Here is a 23,549-nt window from a genome sequence, read left to right as displayed (position 1 = left end):
CTCTTCTCCATATGTCTTGCCCTCTGTTCCACACTTCAGGATTAAACACACTAATTCTGGGTCTAATGATGCTGAGCTGCAAGTCTCTGCTGCCTTCAGGACCGCTGGCTCCCCCGCCATGTGGACAGGTTGAGTTTTCGATACCAGTTCATACGCAGTTCCTGGGACGTGACTAGGGGAGTTCTTTGAATGTTTGTTTATTTTTGACAGAGACAGAGAGAGACGGAGACAGAGCACAAGTGGGAGAGGGGCAGAGAGAGAGGGAGACACAGACTCTGAAGCAGGCTCCAGGCTCTGAGCTGTCAGCGCAGAGCAAACACGGGGCTTGAACTCACAGACCACGAGATCACGACCTGAGCTGAAGTCAGAAGCTTAACCGACTGAGCCACCCAGGTGCCCCATGACTGGGGGAGTTCTCGAAGGCTGGGGTTGGAGGCTCAAACCGCAAACCTTCAGGGTCACCACCACCCTGGGTGACTTTAAACTGCTTTGTCTACTGGAGGCCTCTGGACACCCAGATACTGCTGGAGCTGTAAACTCAAGCGAGGTCACCAATCATTGGATTAGATTCTACCCCCCTCTTCCTCCCAACAGACAGGCTGGAGATAACGGAGTTTCCTTTCCATTCCTGGGAAGATCTTATTTCGATTGTGACTTCACCCTGTGAGGTCTTGACTTAACAGGACCCACCATCTTGAAGGTCCGTGAAAACGAAAGACCAAACCCAGCCTAACGCAAAAGCTGCCTCCTGCCTCTGTGGACATTCTGGCCTCTGACTGCTCCTTCGCCTCTGTTTGCCCACGGACGCGTTAATCAAGATTTAACTCTTTTTACTCGGCAGTTTTCACTGTTTTTCTTGGAAGATCGGCTTGAGAATCTAGTCTACGACGTGGTCAAAAGCAGAAGTTTATAACATTTCTTTCTTTTCTTTTTTTTTTTTCTCTTTTCTTTTCTTTTCTTTCATCCCTTCCTTCTTTCTTTTTAAAAGATTTTTATTTTTTAAGTCATCTCAGCACCCAGCGTGGGGCTAGAACTCACAACCCCAAGATCAAAAGTCACATTCTTTATTTACCAAAGGAGCCAGCCAGGCGCCCCTGTGACATTTCTCATACACGTGTTTGGGCCCCCTCTGTGCAGATTCTAGAACTCCCAAGAGGAAGGAGCATGTGGAAACAGCTGGGAATTTAAGAAGGGAAAAAATAAAATTAAGGAGAAAGAACCTGCTAAGGAGCTATTAAGACAGACACACCAGACTATATACCAGTGAAAATAGCGGGGAGAGGGCCAGAAAAGCTGGTGATGGATTAGAGCAGATGTAGAAACAGACGCAAACCCACGGGGTCTTATTCAGGGAGGAGGGAGCGTTTCAAATCTGCACAGGCCTGGGACAATCGGCTGGCCCTTGGGGCTGGGGCAACCCCTCCATCTCTCTTCATCCCCAAATAAGTCCTAGGTGGATCAAAATAAAAGTTAACATGAGAAACACAGAGAAAACACCATGGGAGAACTTGTGCCAGCCGCGAGGAAGGCCTCTCAGAGCACAAAAGAAAGACCTTTAAAGATTGTGGTCTGAAAACCATGAAAACAAAATGCTTACAGAAAAACTGTTCATAAAGTGGAAAGATGTGGGGGGGAGAAGCAAACTCACCGCACAAGAGCTTAATGGTTAAGAGGGTAAATCTTATGTGTTTTTTAGCACAATTAAAAACCTTTTCACGTTTCTTGAAAAAGTAGAGTTGTGACGTATCAGTGAGAAGAAACACCTATAATAAAACAGTGGAAGCAGCTAATTAAACAATACCAACGCGAAACCCTCCCTGGCGATAAACGAAATAGAGAATGGGAGGCAGCACCTGCCACAGGGCAGTCTGGCCAAAATGACACCTGGGGCAGTGTTATAAACAGCGGCCCGCCCCCAGGCCCTGAGCGAAGAAGCCCACCCTTACCCGCAACAGGAAAAGGCAAGACAAAGGGCCGTAACCCTAACCCGCATGCGCACGCGCGGCTTTGCGAAGGACACGCCTGGCGGGGGGGCGCTCGGATCCCAGCACTTCCGCTTTCCAGGTAAACGGATGGACGGAGGGCGCAGGGTCACAGACCCAGGTCCCAGGCGCTGGGGAACTCCCCAGGTGGCTGCCGCACCTGTCCCCGGCCGGGTGCGCATTGACCTTGGTCGCGGCCTCACCCACGGTGCCCTTGTGGGTCCTGTCCCTGTGGGCGCCCACGCAGGTTCCCCTGGCGTCCACCTGCCCTTCCTGATGCCCGGCCTTGTCAAGTCCCGACATCCCACAGGAAGGCGGCCAGACGCCGGTTCGGTGGCTCCCACACGAAGCAGTCAGGTCCCACAAACTAACCTTTGGTAGACAAGATGTGTCCCTGGCTGCTGCGGCCCTGCCAGCTCCAGGCGGAATTGTGTGCCCCCTGTGGGGTAAGGCCAGTTTGTTTCCTTCTTGTGATGCGAGTGCGGGACTTACGCTTTGATTGCCCAGGCATCCTCTTCAAAGATGGTAGCTGGAATGAACCTACTCGCCAGCCACGCCTCTGGAGAAAGAGGCCAAAGAGGCCGCCTGCCCCGACTGAGGCTCCTTGTTTTAGAGGTCTTGGTTGATTTTGGTAACTGGCCTTTCGGGCCACTCGTTTTGTTTTGTTTTTGCTCCCTCCCATCGCTTTAAATTCCCACTGGGAGGTTTTAAGTTTACCAAGAAACAATGAGCCCTGGAAACCCTGGGCTCCCATCCTGGACCCAATAAGAGCAGAGGCCCGGCCAGTGAACAAGCAGCTCTGTCTCAGTCCCCACCTCGCCCCTCTCACTATGTGGCCCTGGGGGCGCTGGGTGATCTCCAGGTCTGGTAAGTGAGAAACCTTTTATTTTTCTTCAGTTTCCCGATGGGTGTCCGGCGGAAGGGCGTCTTGTAAGCAGAACCACAAAGGCCAGTCCAACCACGACACTAGTCATCGATCAGCTGAGCCCTAACTAGTGCAAAATACCCCCTCATTTCCTATGTGTGAGCCCCACTCTCCTTCGTGATGGTGTCTGGGGAGGGGGGGCGCTTCGGGAGAGCGTTAGGTCGCGGAGGCCAGGGGGGTGGGGTCCCATCCCGGGGTTGGTGCTGCCGAAGGAGGGGCCGTGAGAGGATGTGCCCCCACGCCCCCTCCCTGTCCACGCGGGGACACAGCCAGAAGGCAGCCATCTGGAAGCCAGAGGGCCCGCCCTCGGCAGACCCCTGGCACCCTGATGCACCCTGGTCTCCACCGTCCAGCCTCCGGAGCTGCGGGAAGGAAGCGTCTGTCGGGGAAGCCGCCTGGTATTGTGCCACAGCAGCCTGGACGCGCCGAGCTGGGGCCCGAGACGGCCGGAGGAAGGAGTCTGTACCAGGACACCTACGTGGCCACGCACAGGGACTCAGGCCGCCGTGTCCAGGGAAGCGAGCCGTGTGCCGACCGGCTCAGAACATCTCCCGGGACAGTCACAAGGTCCCACACACAACAGTTCATTCTTGCAGTTCTGGAGGCCCAGCTCTGAAATCAAGGTGTGCACAGGGTCGGTTCCTTCAGAAAGTTCTAGGGGACAATCACTCCTCACCAGCTTCTGGGGCTGCAGCATTCCTCGGCTGTGGCCCCATCACCCCATCACCCCAGTCTCTGGCTCCATGTCCGCGTGGTCTTCCCCTCTGTGTCACCTCCTCTGTCTCTTATAAGGACACGCGTCATTGGATTTAGGGCCCATCCAGAGAATCTCAAGAGCCTTCACTTAACTGCATCTGAAAATCCCTTTCTCCAGACACAGTCACACTCACAGATATCAGGTGTCAGGGCTCAGACGTATGCTTTTCGGGTCGCCGTTCAACCCAGGATGCACGGCACCTCGTCTAATGTTCTAGCTAGGTTATCTCCACGCGTGCAGAGAGCAGGCAAGGGGTTCTTCGGGAATGGATGTTTCGTAATCTCTGGGTTTCAGGTTCTCCTCTAAGACCTCCCTGTGGCATGTGACTCTCCTGCCACGAGCATGAGGTATCTCTAGGAACGGAGAGTGGCCTGTTCTGTCACTTTGGAGCACAGAGCCTGGGGTTCCAGTCTCACCCTGTCCCTGGCCGGTTTGTGTGGCAGAGTGGAGTCCGGCTGCCCTCAGGGGTTCCAGCTTCCCCGCCAGTAAAAATCGGCCTCTCATGCTTGCTGGGTCCGGCCGGAGGGCCGCGGTCAGCGGCGGGCACCGGCTGTCGGCGGTCACTACCGGAAAGGTACACCCCCCTCCCCGGGCCTGGGTTTTCCGGCCTGCGACACGGAGGCCGGAGCACGCCTGACCTGGGGGCCGACACGGCGGCGATGACCGTCCCGGAGGCTGCCAAGTCTCCCGACAGCGGAAGGAACTGAGGCCACAGCCGGGTGGAGTACCTGGTTTATTTGTGACGCAGGTGAATCTCAGGGTCGGGGCGGATGCCGGGCCGCGGGGGCGGGTGTCAGGCGCCGAGCTAGAACTCGACCTTGCAGGCGGGGAAGGCCTCGTCCTGCATGGATACGGTGCTGTTGCTGCCCAGCACGGTGATGCCCAGCGCCTGGTGCCGGGCATGTGTCTCCTCGTACCACTCGTGCATGGCCGCGGAATCGAAGGTGGGGATCAGGGTCACCTGTGGGTGGGACAGACGGGCTGACGGTGAGGGGGAGCACCTGTGACCTCTGGGCCCAGGCCCCTGCTCCACCCCCGGCATCTGAGACCCTTCTTCTCTGACCACAGTTGCTCTGCTTCCCTTAGCTCTCGCCTGGATGTCTGCACCCGTCCATCCCTGAGGTCCTTTCCTGTCCCCACGGCACCCAAAGGACCCGGGCCCCTCTCCGGCTCCTCCCTGGGACACACCAAGTTTGCCCTACCTCTGCCCAGTGCCCGGAACCCTCCGTCCTGGCTCCCGACAAGCTGTGGGGCGGGAGGGGACACGGGGGGGTGGGGTGGGGACAGGGGCTGCGCATGCTCCCTGAGGCTGGGCATCGGCACCTCACACGCCGAATGGGTGGCCAGGCACCTTCAAGCCAGACTTGCGTCACCCTTCAAGGATGTGCTTCAAGGCTTCCTTGGGGGACAGCCCCAGCCCACAGGATCAATTCTCAACTTTCGCAGCTACGTGGACACCTCGCCTATTCCTCCTGGCCAATTCTCGTGACTGGGATGGTTAAGAGCCCAGGAGTCAGGGAAGCGGATCAAACCGGGCCCGTCCTGCACCCTCATCCAGGCTGCTCCAGACAGACGGAGGGGACAACGGGAACAGAGTCCTGAGAGCTGGTGGGACCCGTGAACCTGCCTTCATTTCCGTGGCCTTGGGGACACAGCTCGGGCTGAGCCCCACTCCCTCTTCTGTGGGCAGGTGAAGGTCACACAGACCTCCCAGGACTAAGTTCAACAGGAACACACCAGGAGGTGTGCGGCCCGACCTCGTGCCAAGACTGTCTGGGGCCCCGGGGTGGTCACGCACCTGGAGGTCACGGTCCCATTGCTGCTTGCCGGCCAGCAGTGCGTCCAGGACAGCCCTCATGCCCTCTTCCTTGCGCTGGTCCTGGCCGCTGATGACGTAACAGAGCGCACGCACCCTTCGGAAGAATTCCTCGTCCACCAGCCGGGCGCTGCTCCCGCTGGGCAGGTAGGCCAGGTCGAGGTAGACGGGGGAGCCGGGAGGGGCTGCTGACCCACCTGGTCGGCTGCCAGCTGACCCTGCGGGCAAGAAGGATGGGGTCAGACCTGAGCTCCTGGGACCCAGGGCCTGGGAAGGGGCTCCCACCTCTGTCTACATCTCTCTGAGTGGCTCCCTCCTCAAGGAGGAGGCCTGATCTATCTTAAAGCTCTCCTTGGCACGGGAAGTTACTCAACGAACTCTGCAAAGACCCCTGGCCATATCCTCAGTGCTTGGACCCTCCCTGGCTGGTCCCTGGACACAGACATACCCAGGGCCAGAGGTAAGGAGGGTAGGAGGAGGCAATCAGGGAGGGCTTCCAGAAAGACGGGGTTTTAGAGCTTCAGCTCCCAAGGCAGCCAGTATCTAGAACAATCTGCTGCTTCTGCAGCATCCATCTGCTCAATTACTCAAAGGGCATTTATCAAGTCCTCCCGGGCATTAGGCACTGGGGACGTGCCAGTGACCCAGACAGACAAAAATCCCTGCCCCCGAGGGCAACGGGGAGACAGAGTGGGTGTGGGAAGGACAGAATTGCAAGAGGGAGACTGGACGTGGCATTGCTTTCAGAGCCTCATCCGTGGCCCTGAACCTAGAGCTTATGCAAAGGGGAATGAGGCCACCGGTCCCAGGTGAGTGTCTCATAATCATAATCAATTGAGGACAGATCGGGATCTGAGGCACAGGCAACTGGCCAGATGCTTGACATCTTTGGACCGTAAACACTGCCTGGCTCAGGGCGTGGGCCCAGAGGGCTGCCGAGGCATTTGCGGGGTGAGTGAATCCCCTAGCTTTGGGCAGGCGGCATCCCTCACTCATAGCTGGGAACAGTGGCGGTGGGGATCTTAAGTCTCAAGAAGAGAAAGCCGCCATGGCCGTGATGAGCCCAAGGGAGACAGGAGCAGCAGAGGCGGAACAGCCAGACAAGGGGAACATGGGCAGAGGCCGCAGGACAGGAGGACGGGGTAGGGCAGGGACCGGCCAACTACAGCAGCGCCTGCTTTTGTAAACACAGTTTTACCGGAACGCCCTTTGGGTTCCACACGAAGCTGCTGTTCTGCCGCGGCACGGAGTCAAGTTGTTGGGACAGAGACCACCTGGCCTGCAAAGCTGGCAACGTTTACCCTCTGGCCCTTTTAAGACACAGTCTGCTGACACTAGCAGAGGGTCAGTCTGTCCGAGGCAGTGGGAGAAGGAGCCCAGGCACACACGGGCTCGGATGACTCCCAGCCTCCAGGTGCCAGCCTCGGCCACAGGCCTGGGTAGCCACTCTGGGCTGGGGACCCCTGAGCTGCTAAAACTCACAGGGGCCCAGCAGGTGCCTCTCCCGGCAAGTGCCCAACGAGGATAAGAGGGGGCAGCTCCGGGGGGCACCGAGGCTGGGAACTAATGACAAGCCACGGGGCGAGAGAAGCCTGGGACATCGGTCAGCTTCCGGAGGGCAGGGCCACCAAGGCACCTGCAACCGGTGAGCAAGCACTCGGGGACACCAGCTCAAGTCATCACCGCTGCTTTCCCACCACCCCCGGTACTTCCAGGCCCGCAGTGCCCTCCGCCGTGGTCACCGAGCACTGGAACGTGGCAGGGACGAGCTGACACGAGCTGGGGTTCGGTGCAAAGCACACACCAGGCACCCAAGACTCAGCGTGGCCACGAGAAGGGGAATTAGCTAGTCATCTTTCATACCGACGGCATGCTGGAATATTCTGCGATCATAGCACGCATACAGAGTATGAACTCGGCAGGAGGACCCGGGGGATGACGGTGCAGCTGGGAAGCACCGGGAATCCGTCTCCCCTTCCAGACAAGAGTCGTGCTGGCAGCATCTCCCTGACTTCCAGGAGATCGAGAGAACGGGAACATTTTTTTCTCCTTCTCTCCCATCTACCCCTCCCCACTTCATTTTTCACTTTTTCCCCTTTTAAGGAGCCAGACACGTAAGGACTAAGCCGTTCAAAAGCCAACGCATGGAATCGTTATCCTCTACACCTGAAACTCACATAGCTGTTAACTATACTGGAATTAAAATTAAAAACTTAATAATAAAAAGAAAAAAAAGCCACTATATATATGGGAGATTTGGGAAAATCACCACACACACCCAGAAAGGTGCAGGCTCATGAAAACAGAAACAGCACATGATAATTAAACAAAGAAAGGGCGCCTGGGTGGCTCAGTTGGTTAAGCGTCCGACTTCGGCTCAGGTCATGATCTCGCGGCTTGTGGGTTCGAGCCCCGCGTCGGGCTCTGGGCTGACAGCTTGGAGCCTGGAACCTGCTTCAGATTCGGTGTCTTCCTCTCGCTCTCTGCCCCTCCCCCGCTCACACTCTCTCTCTCTCAAAAATAAACAAACATAAAAAAAAAAAAAATTAAAGAAGCCACACAAACCTTCCCCCTGGGGAAGGGGGAGATTTGGATCTCCGGAGTTAACACATTATTAAACTCAAATGTCCAGTTTTCAACAACAGCAAAAATCACAAGGCGAACAAAGAAACAGGAAAAGTATATATAGCCCAAGGTAAAAAAAAAAAAAAAAAGAAAAAGAAAAAAGAAAAAAAAAAATCAACAGAAACCACTCCTGAGAAAGGCCAGATGGTGGGCTTACTGAACAAAGACTTTAAACCAACTTAAAAATGCTCACAGAAAGGAAGACATGGCAAGAAAACGTTGTGTGAATAAAAACAGAAACATCACTAAGGGCAGAGAAAATTTAACAACAAACCAAAAGAAGATCCTGCAGCTAAAAAGTACAATAACCGAAATGAAAAATTCACCAGAGGAATTCAATTCATGATGTGAACAGTGACTTCTGATAGGACAATAGCAATTATCAAGTTTGAGGAACAGGGAGAAATAAGGACCGAAGAAAGTGAACGGCAGCGTGAGGGATTTGTGAGACACCATCGAGAGGGCCGACATACACATGTGGAGTCCCAGGAGGAAAGGGGCAGAATGATTATTTGAAGAAATGATGGCCCCACACTTCCCATGTTTGATGAATGGCATTAGGAAACGTCCAAGAAGCTCAACAAATTCCAAGTAGGATGACACACATTGAGACACACGAATAGTCCAACTGCTGAAAGAGAATCTCTTTGAGAGAGAGCAGAAATAAAAGGCAAGTTTCTATGTATAAATGTTTATATTAAAAAAGAAGATCTCCATGCAACAACCTATTAACCTAAGGAACCAGAAAACAACAAAAGTAAATCTGAAGCTAACAGAAGAGAGGAAATGATAAAGATTAGAGCAGAGATTTTAAAAATTGAGAATAGAGGGGTGCCTGGGTGGCTCAGTCAGTTGAGCGTCCGACTTTGGCTTAGGTCATGATCTCGCAGTTCTTGAGTTCGAGCCCCGCATCGGGCTCTGTGCTGACAGCTCAGAGCCTGGAGTCTGCTTTGGATTCTGTGTCTCCCTCACTCTCTGTCCCTTCCCCGCTCATGCTCTGTCTCTCTCTGTCTCTCAAAAATGAATAAACGTTAAAAAAATTTGTTTTTTAAATTGAGAATGAAACACACAAAAGATAACCAACAAAACCACGAGTTGGTCCTTCAAAGAGATTAACAAAACCGGGGGCGCCTGGGTGGCTCAGTCGGTTGAGCGTCTGACTTCGGCTCAGGTCACGATCTCGCGGTCGGTGAGTTCGAGCCCCGCGTCGGGCTCTGTGCTGACAGCTCAGAGCCTGGAGCCTGTTTTGGATTCTGTGTGTGTCTCTCTCTCTCTGACCCTCTCCCATTCATGTTCTGTCTCTCTCTGTCTCAAAAATAAATAAACGTTAAAAAAAATTTTTTAAAAAAAAGATTAACAAAACTGACAGGCTTTTAGCTAGACTAAGAAAAAAGCGAGAAGACTCAAATTGATAAGCTCAGAAATAAGAGGGGGACACTACTACCTACTCTACAGACATAAAAAGCATGATGAGAGTACTCTGAACAGCTGTACAACCAAGAAACTGCATAACCAAGAAAAAACATACAAATGCCCAGAAACACAAAACCTACCAAAGACTGAATCACAAAGAAACAGAAAAGCTAAACAGATCTATCCTTAGTAAGGAGATTGAATCAGTAATCAAAATCCTCCTGAGCCTAAGTTTCTACCAAACATTTAAAGAAGAACTAACATCGATCCCTCTCTGACTTTTCCAAAAATACTGAAGAGCAGGGAACACGTCCTAACTCATTCTAGGAGGCCAGTGTTGCCCTGATACCAAGGTCAGACAAAGACACTACGAAGAAAAGAAAACTACAGACCAATATCCCTTATGAACCTTGATGCAAAAATCTTCAACAAATATTAGCGAGCCAAATTCAGCAGCATATTAAAAGGATCAGACACTGTGGTCAAGTGGGAATCCCTGGGATGCAGGGATGGTTCCACATATGAAAAAGCAATATAGCCACATGTTTGGTGTAGAGATTACTTAAAAATGAAATTAAAAACCATTTTTTTAATGTTTATTTATTTTCGAGAGACAGAGACAGAGTGCAAGCAGGGGAGGGGCAGAAAGAGAGAGGGAGACACAGAATCTGAAACAGGCTCCAGGCTCCCAGCTGTCACATAGAGCCTGGTGCGGGCCTTGAACTCCCGGACCGTGAGATCATGACCTCACGGGTGGACACCTAACCGACTGAGCCACCCAGACACTCCAAAAAATGAAATCTTAAAAAAAAAAAAAGTATGTATGTATACACACACACACACACACACACACACACATATGGGCCGCCTACCTGGCTTGGTAGGTAGAGCATGTGACTCTTGAGCTCAGGGTTGTGAGTTTGAGCCCCACGTTGGGTGTAGAGATTACTTAAAAATAAAGTCTTAGGGGCGCCTGGGTGGCTTGGTCGGTTAAGCGTCTGACTTCGGCTCAGGTCATGATCTCACGGTCTGTGAGTTCGAGGCCCGCGTCGGGCTCTGTGCTGACAGCTCAGAGCCTGGAGCCTGTTTCAGATTCTGTGTCTCCCTCTCTCTCTGCTCCTCCCCTGTTTACGCGCTGTCTCTCTCAGTCTCAAAAATAAATAAACGTTAAAAAAATTAAAAAAAAAAATAAAGTCTTAAAAGGAAAAGAAAAATCAATATAATAGACCACACTAACAGAATGAATAAAACAACGCAATCATTTCAACTGTTGCAGAAAGGCATTTGACAAAATTCAACACTCTTTCGTGATAAAAACCCTCAACAAACTATGAATAGCATGAAACTGCCTCAACAAAACACGAGCCATGTATGAAAAACTCACAGCTCCCATCATACCCAATGGAGAAAGACTATCAGCTTTTTTTCTAAGAGCAGGAACAAGGCAAGAATGTTGGCTTTTGCCACTTAGAGTCAACACAGTACTAGAAGTGCTAGCCAGAGCAATCAGGCAAGAAAAAGAAAAGATATCTACATTAGAAAAGAAAAAATTAAAGTTATCTCTGATCACAGATGACACGCTCTTACGTGCAGAAAACTCTAAGATGATGCGCACACACACACACACACACAATCTGTTAGGATAGATGTATTCGGCAAAGTAGCTGGACACAAAACCAACACACACAAACCAATTATGCTTCTATATGCTAATGGTGAACGATTTGAAAAGGAAACTAAGAAAACAACTGTCTTTACAATAGTATTAACATAGAATAAGATACTTAGGGGTTAATTTAGCCAAGAAAACAAAATATACGAAAACTAAAAAACACCGCCGAAAGGAACGAAAACATAGAAACTCACGGAAAGGACATCCCATATTTGTGGATTAGGAGACTTAATATCCGCCGAGCCGTTGACACTACCTGAGGCAAACTACAGATTCGGTGCTGTCACGATCAAAGTGCCAGCGATGGCTTTTTGCAGAAATAGAAAAACCATCCTAAAATTCATATGGAATCTCAAGGGATTCCAGGAGGCAAGACAATGTTGAAGAACAAAGTTGGAGGACTCACACTTCCTGATCTGTAAACTTATGGTAAAGGGACAGTAATCAAGACAGCGTGGTGTTGACATAAAGACGGACACATGATAGGCCAACGGAACAGAAAGCCCGGAAATAAACCCTCACGTATGTGATGAGATGATTTCTGACAACGATGCCGAGACCATCAGAGGAGAAAGGACCGTCTTTTCAACCAATGGTGCTGGGAAAATCGGAGGTCTACATACAAAACAATGAAACTGAACCCTTATTCGGCACCACGGACAAAAATTAACTCAATTTATCCTGGAACAAAATGTGAGCGCTAAAACCATAAAACTCTTAGAACAAAGCAAAAGCTTCACCCGACTGGATTTAGCAATGATTTTTTGGATGTGACAACAAAAGCACAGGCAGAAAAAAAAAGCCGAACTGGATTTTATGACGATTACAAACTTCTGGGCGAAGAACACGATCAACAGAATAAAAAGGCAACCCCACAGAATGGGAAAAAAATATTTGCAGATCATATACCTGACAAAGGGTTAATATCCACAATATATACAGAACTCTCATAACCCAACAGCAAAAAGACTACCCGATTCAAAAAGGGGCAAAAGACCTGAACAGACATTTCTCCAAAAAAGGTATATAAATGGCCGACAGCACACGAAAAGATGCTCAACATCATTAATTCGGGAAACGTAAATCGAAACCACCACGAGGTATCACCTCACACGCATCAGGTGGCTACTCAAAAAATAACAAGTGCTGGCGAGGATGTGGAGAAACTGGAACCTTCTTTGCACGGCTGGTGGCATTAATGTAAAACGGTGCGGCCATTGTCGAAAACAGCATAGTGGTTCCTTAAAAACTCAAAAATGGAATTACCGTGTGATCCAGCAATCCCACTTCTGCGAATATACCCCAAAGAGTTGAAAGTAAGGTCTCCATGAGATATCAGTCCAGTCACGTTCATACCAGCATCATTCGACAGTAGCCAAAAGGCAGAAGTAACCCAAGAGTCCATCCGTGGGTGAACGGATAAACAAAATTTGGTCCATCCGTGCAACACGGTATTATTATTCAGCCTTAAAAAGGAAGGAAATTCTTAAAAACGAAAAAAAGGGGAAGAGAATTATGACACAGGCTACAACGTGAATGGACCACGGAGACATGATACTAAGTGAAATAAACCAGTCACAAAAGATAAATACAGTATGATTTCACTTGCAGGAGGTCCCTAGAGGAGTCAGATTCATAGAAACAGAAAGCAGAACCAGAGGGTGCCAGGGATTGGGAGAGGAGGAATGGGAATTCGTTTTTTAATGGGGACAGAGTTTCAGTTTTGCAAGAGAAAAAGGAGCCCTGGAGACCAATTGGTGGGGCTGGTTGCACAGCAATGCGAACGTACTTAACGCTACGGAATTGTGCACTTAGCAACGGCTAAGGTGGTAAATGTCCTGTTAAGAGATCTCATCACAACTGAGGAAGACTGGGAAGAAAAGTTACCGCAGCGTACCTAAAACTGCTATCCTTAGATAGGTCTGCTTACGGGGTGGCCCTGGCTGGAGTCTGGGGAGCCTGGATTTCAGAAAGGTTCCCACCACTAAGTGACAAGAGTGGCTCACCGCGCCTGTTTGCTCCGCAGCAGCGTGGCTCAGGCTGAACGCCTGCTTCACCCTTGCTGAGGAGTCTGGGATGTTGGCACATGTCAGGCAGAAGTGCCAACGCGACCAGCAACACCCTGGGCGCTCAGTCTCTAACGAGCATCCCTGGTGGACACCACCTCGTATGGGTCACCAGGGCACACTGCTCGGGCATTAAGCACACGGTGGGACCACACTGGGAGACGACTCTACAAGCCTGTGCCTGCCCCCCCCCCCAGGAGCCCCCCTCCCCGTGCCCCTTCTCTTTGCCGATTCCCTCCTGTATCCTTTTGCTCCAACACAGCTGAGCCAGGAGTAGGACTGCATCCCGAGTCCTGACTGCAACACTGAGCCTGGAGGTGGGGGGCTTGGGAATCTCTACGCAAACAGGTTAAATATACTATTAAAATTAATTTCACCCGTTTCTACTCGCTGTGGCACTAGCGACCTCATGATGACAGATGTGCTCACGTTATGCTTCCGTGGGTGGCACTGCTTGAATGCCTCGGAATTACAAGCGAGCCAGAGCTTCCGTTTTGTAGGAGAAACTGACGCCCAGAGAGGGTGGCAGGCGTGGCTGAGGCCACACAGCAAACAGGGAACAAAGACTTGGGCCGGTAACCCTGCTGTAGGCCTCCAGCCCCTGGGTACTTACCGGATGGGCCCCGAGTGGTCGTCTTGGGGACCGAGGACTTTCTGGACAGGGGTGCCCGACCTCCCTTGTCACTGGGCTCGCTCCGGGTGCCGAGGGGCCGACCGGCCCGGTCTCCACCGGCCAGTCCCTTGGTTTTGGCAGTGGTCGCGGGAGTGGCTTTGGAGGCGGCAGTGCTGGGGTGAGGGCGAACCCCGGACTTCCGGGTGCGGCCGTGGCCCTCCGTCAGCCGGGCCTGCTCAGGGGGCAGCACCTCGGGGTCCACCATGCAGATGCCGGGCGGGGTGGGCAGCGGCGGGGGGAACTTGAGGGGCTCGGGCAGCGGGTCACGGCGAGGGACCCCTGCGCCCTCCATGTCTTCATCCGAGTCCGCGATGCCGGGGGCGGCAGGCAGGGGGTCCGAGTCAGACAGGGTGGGCAGGGACTCGCTGACGGAGGTGGGTGGGGTCTCCTCAGCTCCCGGGGCCCCCGCCCGCTCCTGGGACCGGGCGCTGCTATCAGAGCTGCCTGGGGACGCGGGCGCGGGCGCCACGGGCACGGCCTTCCGGTGCTCAAACTCACAGGGTGACACCAGGCACAGGTCCACGTCGTGCGGGGAGGCCGATCGCCGTACCCGGGGGCCGCGGAGGGGGAGGCTCAGCCCAGCGTCGCCCGCGGCGGCAGGCGGCGGCGGCAGCACCTGCTCGAAGGAGACGGACAGGGACTCGTCCACCTCCGTGGAGTGCGGGGATCCCACCTCGGCAGGCAGTGACGGTGTGGTCACCGTGGGCGAGGCATCCGGCCCAGCCTCCCCGCCCCGCAGCGGGCTCAGCGACAGCCGCCCGCTGCCCTCCGCCGGGCCCTGGTGGGCTCCAGTAGGCGAGGGTGTGCGCGGCCGGGGGGTGCTGGCACCCAAAAGCAGCTCCAGCGTCTTCTCCTCCAAGGTGCCGCCGTCCTCCCCGGCCGGGCTCAGCCCCAGCTCCAGGCTGCTCTCCTGGCTGGGGGTGGCCACCAGCTGGGGGGCGGGGGAGCCGCAGGCCTCTGGCGGCGGCGGGCTGGCCTCTCCACAGCGGAAGCTGGGGGGGCTGTGGGGCCCGTTCTCCGCCGGCGGGACGCCCGGGCGGGGGATATTGGGTGCCCTGCGGGGCCTGGGGGCGGCCTGGGCACCCGCCTTCTTCACGCTGACCGGAGCGGAGGCTGCCCGGCGCACCTCCTGGGGCTGGGTCCGAGGGACGCTTGGCTTGGGGTCCTTCTTCACCTCCCGGGGGAGCCTGGCTTCTTTCTCAGCCCTGCGGGGGGCCTCGACTCGAGGCGGGTCCTTCCGGGCCCCCACAGGGCGCTCCGGGGCAGGCCTGGCCGGTGCCGTCGTCCGGCCTTCTCTTCTTAAGCTGTCCCGGGAGCCCACGCTTTCCTTGCTCTCCGCTCGCCGAGGCCCCACTAGGTCCTGGGGGGTCACCACAGGCTCTCGCAAGAACCCCAGGTGCTGCAGGCGGACCAGGCCATCCAGGAGGCGGGCGGGAGGTGTGCAGCCGGGGAACAGCACGCGCACCACCTTCTCGGTGGGGCCCGCGGGGTGCCACACTAGCAGGGCGCACACGGAGGCCGACGAGCGGTCAGCACCAGCCGCGGGCGGGTGCAGCACATACATGTCCAGCCGGCCCACGCCCATCTTCTGAAAGAGCACGGTGGGCTCGGCCGGGAGCGGCCCGCGGTTCAGAGTCAGGGGCGCGATGCCCAGCCGGGCCAAGAGGCTCAGGGCCAGCTCCGCCTCGTCCTCGCCGCTCACCAGACGCGAGATGGCCACGCGGGCGTTGAGGAACACGACCCCCAGGTTGGGGGAGATGAGCCTGCGGAGCCTGTCGTCCCCGGAGCCCCCGCCGGCCGCCGCCTCGTCTCGCTCGGCCAGCTTGCGCCGCAGAAGACTGTTGAGGCCCGGGAGGCTGTCGGCGCCGGCGTGGGTCACCAGCACGGCGTCCACCCGGTCCAGGTGCCGCACCAGCTTCCAAAAGCTCGACTTGGGGTTGGAGCCACCGTTGACCAGCACGGTGAAGCCATTGACGGCGAAGAAGGCGGCGTCGCCGAGGCCGCCGGGGAAGATGTAGCAGCAAGGCCGGGCGAGCCTGAGGAAGCCCACGGACGCTGGCGGCTCGAGCAGCTCAAAGGGAGACGGGGCCTCCAGCGACTCAGCCACGTACTCCAGGAACTGGCGCAGGCCCTCGGAAGCCGGCAGCTGCACGGGTGGGTTCCACTGCACCCGGAGCGCGCCCTGGAGGCCCAGCACCTCAGGTGCCAGCTGGGCCCAGTCACCGAAGGTTGGGCAGGTGATGGTGAGCTTCGGCAGGTCTGCAGGTGGGGGTGTGGACGCCAGAAGATCCCGGATCTACAGAGGGGCAGGGGTCACGGTTAAGAAGCCCCCTGGAGCCGGGCAACACCCAGCGCCTCGGGAAAAGTGGGCAAGGGCCCCTCCACCTTGATTCCTGGGGCTGGGAGAGTCCTTTGGCCGACCCTCGTCACCATTACGACAAATCCCAGCCATCCCCCTGGTCCGCAGAGACACGTGCTCCTGACTCACCACCTGCTTCCCTCCCCTCCCCTCCCCTCTCACTCTCCCTGCCCCAAGGCCTTTGCACTTGCTGTTCTCTACAGCACAGCTCCCTCCAGGGACACCGTCTATGCTCCCCACCTCTGCTTTTTAGCTCACCTTCATCACCTCACTCTCTACAACGGAAAAAGGTAAGGTTTATCGGCTGGCTTTGTTCATTTGCCACACCCGGACGAAGGACTTTAGAAAGGACCCTACCCAGCTGGGACCTGGAAGCTGGGGTGCCACTTGAGGTCTCTGGGATGTCTGCTGATCTACAGGCCTAGCCTCAAACCACACGCCGTCGTGGGTGAGGGAACTGGGGCCCGACGATGGGAGGGACATGTGTCAGTGCTGCTGCTCCACAGAGGAAGGGATGGGGTGCAGAGAGGGACAGGTCACTAGGGCCACACAGCCCGAACTCAGAGCCAGGGGAAGCAAGACGAGGAGGAGGTGGCTTACCTCTTTGTCCCCCAGGACCTGGAGGAAGTGGCGGGGCGAGAAGCCCCCCGTCTGGAGCAGCAGCTCCCCTGTCCCTTCCAGGCAGGGCCCAGCCAATACCAGCAGCTTATGAGGGGCAGGGTCCAGCAGAAGGTTCCGGAGCTGAGGAAGGGGGAGACTGTTAAAGGCCCCACTCTGTGCTGTGACAAGGCCTACACCCTGCTTTGAGATGGCTCCCAGCCCCAAATCTCCATACAACCACCCGAATCCCTGTCCCCACCCCAGTACTCAACTAGAAGCTGGCAGGGTACCCTCCGGGCCTCCTGCTGAGCCCAACACCCTTCCCCCAACAAATTCCTGCTGCTCTTCCTACAAAGCCAGGCTCCGGGGCCTCCTCTTCCTAGAAGCCCACCATACCCTTTCTGGATTCCCTGGAGCCCACTCTCTCTCTGGCCCAGCCTCAAGGCCATGGAGAAGAGTGTATCTGTGTCTGGCTCTATCTCCTTCAGAGCTCCTTGAGGGAACAAAACGGAGCATTTTTGATCAGAGGAATCCACCTATACCGGGGTCTCTAGAGGGGCGTCCTGGGCTTCATCTTGTTCATTTTTCCTATGGGTAACTAGGAGAAGGGCATAAGCTGTCCATAAATTAGAAGGATTAGGAAGTCAATTCGGGGCTCCAGGGTGGCTCAGTCTGTTAAGCGTCTGACTCTTCGTTTTAGCTGACGGCATAGAGCCTGCTTGGGATTCTCTCTCTCCCCCTCTCTGCCCCTTCTGTGCTCTCACACACTTTCTCTCTCTAAATAAATAAACTAAAAAACAAAACAAACAAAAAAAAACCCAAAAAAAAGTCAATTCAGACAACTCCTGGGGGGGCCCAGCTAGCGAGGGAGGCACAAGATGCAAACGTCAGCTGAGTCCTGCCTTCCTGCCTCCAGACCTTCCTCGCAAACTCGTCTTTCCTGACTTCACCTGTTCCTCCCACCGTCACCTCCGAGGGGGTGACAAGCTGAAGCTGAGGGATCCAGGGAGACTTCCTGAAGGAGGGGGTGAGGCTGCTGAGTGTCAAGAGAATTTCAAACGGCACAAAGTCAGGGACGCAGGAAGTCAGGACTTGGGATGGTGCCGGTCCCGACAGCCTGCCCCCTGCGGATGACTGTTCCCTACCTCGTCACACAGGGACTTGTCTGATGGATTCAGGAGGACCAGTGTCTCCAGGGTGTCTCCGCGGTGGTGCAGGCTCCGCTGGCCTGTGGGGGTATTGGGCTCTGTGAGTTTGGGGCTGGGCCTTGTGCACAGGGTCAGGCGGTCCCGGTGTCGAGCCCTGCCTCCCTGTGTGACCCCAGGCAGCCACAAGCCCCTCCAGGACTCTGCTTCCAGGAAACCCCAGCCAGGGGGTCATCTGAGAATCAACAGGCGCGTGGTAGAGCTGCGGGTCAGGATGAGGCCAGAACAGGAAACCAGCGTTGGCAGGCCTCACATTGGAAACAGTGACAACAAGGCCATCCCTGCTTACAGGCCCCAATTTACAGCAGTCAGCCCTATGGGGGACGTCACTGTCACCCCATATAGGTAAGGAGCCAGAGCCCAGGGCCAACGAGGTACACCAGGAGGAGGGCAAACCATGGGCAAGGGCTCTGAGGCAGGACTGGGCTCCAAGTGAGGATCAGGAAGTGGCGGGTGAGGCTAGAACGAGGGGAGCATGGGGGAGCATGGGGCCAGGGAGGCCTCATGGGCCAGGAAGAGGGGAGTGGGGATGATTCCGGGATCTGAACCCTCGTCTGTCCCTCAGAGCCCAGAGGTTTCGGAAATGGAGCACCAGGCCTAAGGCTAGAGAGGCAAGGACCTTCCAGCACCGGTCAACCTTTATCAGTTTATCACACGCTTATCATCATGGACGGATATTGCCCCATTCCGGTGGGGAAACCAAGGCACAGAGAGAGGAAATGGCCGCCAAGGACACACAGAACCGATGGGATTTCCAGCCCCATCCCACCCCCAAATCCTGCGAGGGGTCAGGAAGCCACCAGGAACCGCTGGGACAATGAGGCAAAGGACACTTCCTTCCCCTCCTGCAGCGGCCTAGAGGTGACTCAACGGGCTGGCTGAGGCAAGAGGGGCTGCTGGTGATACCCGGAACCCGCCCAGTAGCTGCTCTGTTCTGTGGGTCATCCTGGGCCGTGTGGGGCTGGCCCAGGCGTCCCAACCCCTCCCTCAATCTTGCTCCTCTCCCAGCTCCCCATCCACTGAGCACCTACTGTACAGGGGTCACAGCCACAAACCATACACAGTCCCTGCCACGCGGGGCCCACACTCTACCCTCCAGGCCCACTCAGCAGCCCCTCACTTTCCAAATATCTTCTCACCTTGCCTGGGCCCTTCCCTCCACTTGACACATCAGCCCCCAGATGCCTCTCATCCACAAAGCCCACTTCCTGGAGGTCTCCCTGTCCCCCACCCCTCAGCTGCCTCATCTGCAAAATGGGGACAAAAATACGAGTTCCTGCCACGTGTAGACCAAGGGAGTTAGCAGTGCTGGTCGGGGCCCAGCCCTGCTCCAACTTGACAGATCTCGGCTGTATTGTTACTGTGGTTGTTCACAGCCATACCCGAACCCTCCCCCATGCCTGGCACACAGCTGGCACTCAGAGAACACTTGCCCAATGAAGGGGAGCGGCTGGGACATGGGGGGGCTCTCCAGTCTCACCTTTCACGATGCTGGAGAAGGTGGCAGAGTGCCGGGACACGAAAATCTTGAGCTGCTCATCAAGGCTGCAAATGCCAGGGTCAATGTCCCAGGACCGGATGCCTGTTGGGGGCAAGGGGGGTGGTGGCCGGAGAAGTGAGGCAGGAAGTCAACTAGGCTCCCCAGCTCCCACAATATTTCAGTTAACTAGCATCTGGCAGGTGGGAGCCGTCCCAGCCCCTTCTCCTCAACCCGCCCCTGTACGCAACAGCCTGGAGACTCAGAACCACCTAAGGTGCCTCTGGCGTTGTCTCTGCATCCGCACCAAGGGACCCAAAGCGTTAATTTGGCATTTCACAGAGAAGATTCACAACATCAACAAAAGAGCCCCCACCTCCCAAACAGTCATCTGGTCCCCTCCATCATCTCCCCACCCCCACCACTGTCACACAGCCCCTTCTGCCCTGCCAGGAATGTTCCCACCTCCTGGCCTTTGCACCAGCTCTTCCCACTCTCAGGAGGTCCTTCCCTCTGTCTCCCGACCCACCCTTCAGGCCCTCAGCGCTCTGCATCCTTCTGAGCACTCCTGACAGCCTGGGAGCTTAAAACTTGTCCTCACCCATTTTGGATCCTGCACCCTATCAGGCTATTAGCACCGTGAGGGCAGAGCTGAACCTGTGGTTTCCACACTATCCCTGCGCACGGGGCGGGGTGGAGGTGGGGGAAGACATGGGCACAGACGACGACATTCCCAAGGACGCAGAGATGTGCGCTGCCTTTCCATTTTGCAGGCGCCAGACCGAAGGCCCTGCCCATCTGAATGGGGGGGGGGGGGATGAATGCCCTCCAAACACGGTGTGGGGTGCACGACGCCTGTGCCAAGTGGCTGCAGGTGAACCTCGCAGGTGCACCTACATGATTCATCTCCCCAGATGCCAAATCCCTTGGGCAGGCTGCGCCCGCCCACACCCCAATTAGCAACGGAAAGTGGGCCCCGGGGCTCCAGGCCCAGTCTCTCCATCCCAGCTCCTCCCTCCGGGACATCCAAGCTGCTATGACCCGGGGCTTCGAGGCGACCCCACCCTCCCCTCGGCGGGCCCACTGGGCGGGAAGCGGAGCCGTCGCCCGTGTTGCCCAATCGCGCGGGTCCCAAAGCCCGGGCCCCCGTCCCGTCCCCGGGCTACACCCGAGGCGGGGCGGGGCGAGGCAGCCCAATCCAGGCCCGGGTACCGCTTCCTCCGTGCGCGCCCAAGGCTTCTGCCCGCGCCGTAAGCCTAACCGTGAGGAAGACCGAGCCTCCGGGCCCCCAGGCTCCCGCCGCCGCCCATCGCCTCCCCGCCCCCAGCCCGGCCGCCGCCCCCCCCCCCACCCTCGGGCCGAGACGCGCGGCAGCGCCCGCCTCTCGCACCCCGTGGCCCCAGGCCAACCCGACCTCGTTCGAGCTCCTCCAGCACATAAGCAAGCAGCCCCGAGCACCCGCACTCGCCGCCCACCACGAGCAGCAGCGAGCTCGGTGCCTGGGTCGCCCCGGGGCCCGCCGCCGCCGCCGCCATCTTCGCGCCGCACTGACGCTCCGAGCGCCCACCCCACTGGCCCCGCCCCTTAAAGGGGCTGTACCGGAAGACCCGAAGACCCCGCCCGGAAGCCCCCTCGCCCCTCGTGTGCCACGGCTGGCCCCTTTAGGTCTTGGGAGCTGGGGACGTGGGCACGGAAGTGGCTGGCAGGCTCTTGGGCTTCCACTTTGGCCACCCTTCCCAAATGATCATTCATTCATTCATCCATCCATCCATTCGTTCATTCAAGAAGCTTTGACTGCATGCCTACCACCTGTTCTCAGGGAACTCATCACGTAAGAGTGGGCCCAGTTAGAACCAGGCCCACATGCCCCTAGGTCCCTGGGTCAGGGCTTGCACAGAGAAAAGAGAGGTATCTTACAGCTAGGGCTTTAAGGAATGTGTAGGAGTTTGCTAGGTATGAGTGGTGGGGCAAGAGCATTTGAGGCAAGTTAGAGCATGTGCAAAGCTTTAGAGGTAGGAAAGTACATTTGTGGTTGGGACACATTCCAGAACACTCTGGGCCCTGGCGCAGGGTAACACGCTTGCACCTATATGTCAGGCATTTTACTCCATTAGCTCGGTGAATAAACCTATGAGGTAGGTGATGTGATCATGGTCGTTTCAGAGCAGAAGCAGGCTTGCAGAGATGAAGTCATGAGCCCCTTAAGTAGAGAGCTGAATCCAGGGGAGTCTGATTTTAAATCCAGTCTGCAGCAGGTGCCGACTGCCTGCCTCACGTCGGTAGTAACCCTTCCTCCCCAAACAATCGCACACAGCCCTTTTAACTATGGTGGTCACTGCTTTAAAAAAATCATGTTGAGGGGCGCCTGGGTGGCTCAGTCGGTTAAGCGGCCGACTTCAGCTCAGGTCACGATCTCGCGGTCCGTGAGTTTGAGCCCCGCGTCGGACTCTGGGCTGATGGCTCAGAGCCTGGAGCCTGCTTCCGATTCTGTGTCTCCCTCTCTCTTTCTGCCCCTCCCCCGTTCATGCTCTGTCTCTCTCTGTCTCAAAAATAAATAAAACGTTAAAAAAAATTAAAAAAAAAAATCATGTTGCACCAAACCTTCTGACAGTTGCCTGTGCCCAGGGAGGGCTGGGCCATCTCTCTTGGCACTGAGGCCTCCATCTCTGGAGGTATACAAAACAAATCAAGACAGAAGTGAAAAGGCCTGGGAAGCAGGATTGGCCTTCTGCTGCCCTTCATTATCTGGGGTCGTTCAGCCCAACTTCCTCCCTTGTCAGTGTGTAACAGTCACTGGCCACGTGCTGTCTAATGTTCTAGTACTCCACTTCCTCTCTCTCTTTTGGCCCTAGCATACTTCCTCTACCCTAGTCCCTCCTTCTTAGCTGCCTCCCCTGTGTCCTGGCTGCCTGTGATTTCTTGTATTGTTGCTTTGAGCAATAATAGGAATGGGAGTGTCTCTGTCAGGCTCCGTCTCCCCTACTAGGCTGGGAGCTCGTTGGAGGCCAGGCCAGGCAGAGGCCTCTCTGGACCCCCAGCCTTTTGTAGGACAAAGCTGAACATCCTGGAAATGCATAATAAAGCCTTGTGGAATGGGGATGAAAAGCCCATCTCTCCACCATTCATTTATTCCTTCACGTGTATTGATTAAGTTAGGACTTGAACCCAGGACCTTCTGACTGAAGTCTATGCTCTTCCTTCTGCCCAAGGCTGTGAGTTATGGTTGTTGCTAATTAATTCTAGTTTGTCTTAAAGGGCCCTGAAGTGTGAGAATGTGTCTTCACCAGGGTGTCTGATTTGGGAGGAAAAGTCCTCTCCAAGGACTCTGGGGGCTGGTGTTCTGAGTGTTCTGGAGTCCTGAGGATTTCCTGTCTCATGATGATGTCATCCAGACTGGGAACCCTTGTATGGGGAATGTGGGAAGCAACTCCCAGAGATGAAGCATCTGGGGATCATTTCTGAAATCCCAGGCACAAGACTAAGGTCACTGCCCTCCTGCCTTTGTCCCCACCCAGCTCCAGGCCTGTTTCTAGGTCATCAGTCCCTAGAGGGATCAGATAATAGAATTTGTGGGGAAAATGGAACCCTTAGCCCTCAGGACTGATGGACATCCTTGTCTTCTCACCCTGGCAATTCTTTTCTCTTTTTAACATTTTTTTTTCTTGAGGCTTAACATACACATGGTCAAGTTCACAAATGTTAAACGTGGAGGTTGACAAGGGCAATGACACTCCAGTCAGGATCTAGGACATTCCCAGCTCCTGGCAGTTCTTGGGGCTCTCCAGCTGATTCTCCCCTCCCCTGCCCCGACCTCTGTCATGATAGGTGAGTTTTACCTGGTTTCGAACTTCACATTAAATGGGATCACAGAGGGTATCTGTTCTTGGATCTGGCTTCCCTTTGTTCCCCACGTTACGGCGAGAAGCTGGCGTTGCTCCTTTTCAGGGCTCTGTAGTATTCTTGGGTACCATTTTTTAAC

At 55.4% G+C, this 23,549-nt stretch overlaps 1 protein-coding gene across 3 annotated transcripts; it reads right to left on the bottom strand.

The window, feature by feature from the left end:
* Positions 1-215: 215 nt before the first annotated feature.
* On the bottom strand, positions 216-21,128 carry MAP1S (microtubule associated protein 1S). 3 transcript variants are annotated; one of them, XR_002071786.2, is made up of 8 exons: positions 20,985-21,128; positions 19,574-19,675; positions 18,034-18,116; positions 16,889-17,029; positions 13,870-16,225; positions 5,463-5,698; positions 4,393-4,625; positions 216-4,017 (listed from the first exon to the last, which is right to left on the bottom strand). XR_002071786.2 is itself a non-coding variant. In XM_019416295.2 (7 exons), exons 1-7 carry the CDS (start codon positions 21,103-21,105, stop codon positions 4,470-4,472), a joined length of 3,195 nt encoding a protein of 1,064 aa, XP_019271840.1. In that variant the 5' UTR covers positions 21,106-21,128; the 3' UTR covers positions 216-4,469. The 3 variants fall into 3 exon arrangements, 2 of the variants coding, with proteins under 2 accessions (XP_019271840.1, XP_019271841.1); XM_019416295.2 differs by having other exon boundaries at positions 216-4,625; XM_019416296.2 differs by lacking the exons at positions 18,034-18,116; positions 19,574-19,675; positions 20,985-21,128 and adding an exon at positions 17,285-17,690 and having other exon boundaries at positions 216-4,625.
* Positions 21,129-23,549: the final 2,421 nt, after the last annotated feature.

The sequence above is a fragment of the Panthera pardus genome, unplaced genomic scaffold (assembly GCF_024362965.1).
Source record: "Panthera pardus isolate Hobbes unplaced genomic scaffold, ASM2436296v1 HiC_scaffold_8, whole genome shotgun sequence".
Lineage (NCBI taxonomy): Eukaryota > Metazoa > Chordata > Mammalia > Carnivora > Felidae > Panthera > Panthera pardus.
Note: the sequence above shows the minus strand (reverse complement) of the source record. Positions and strands in the feature narration are given on the sequence as shown.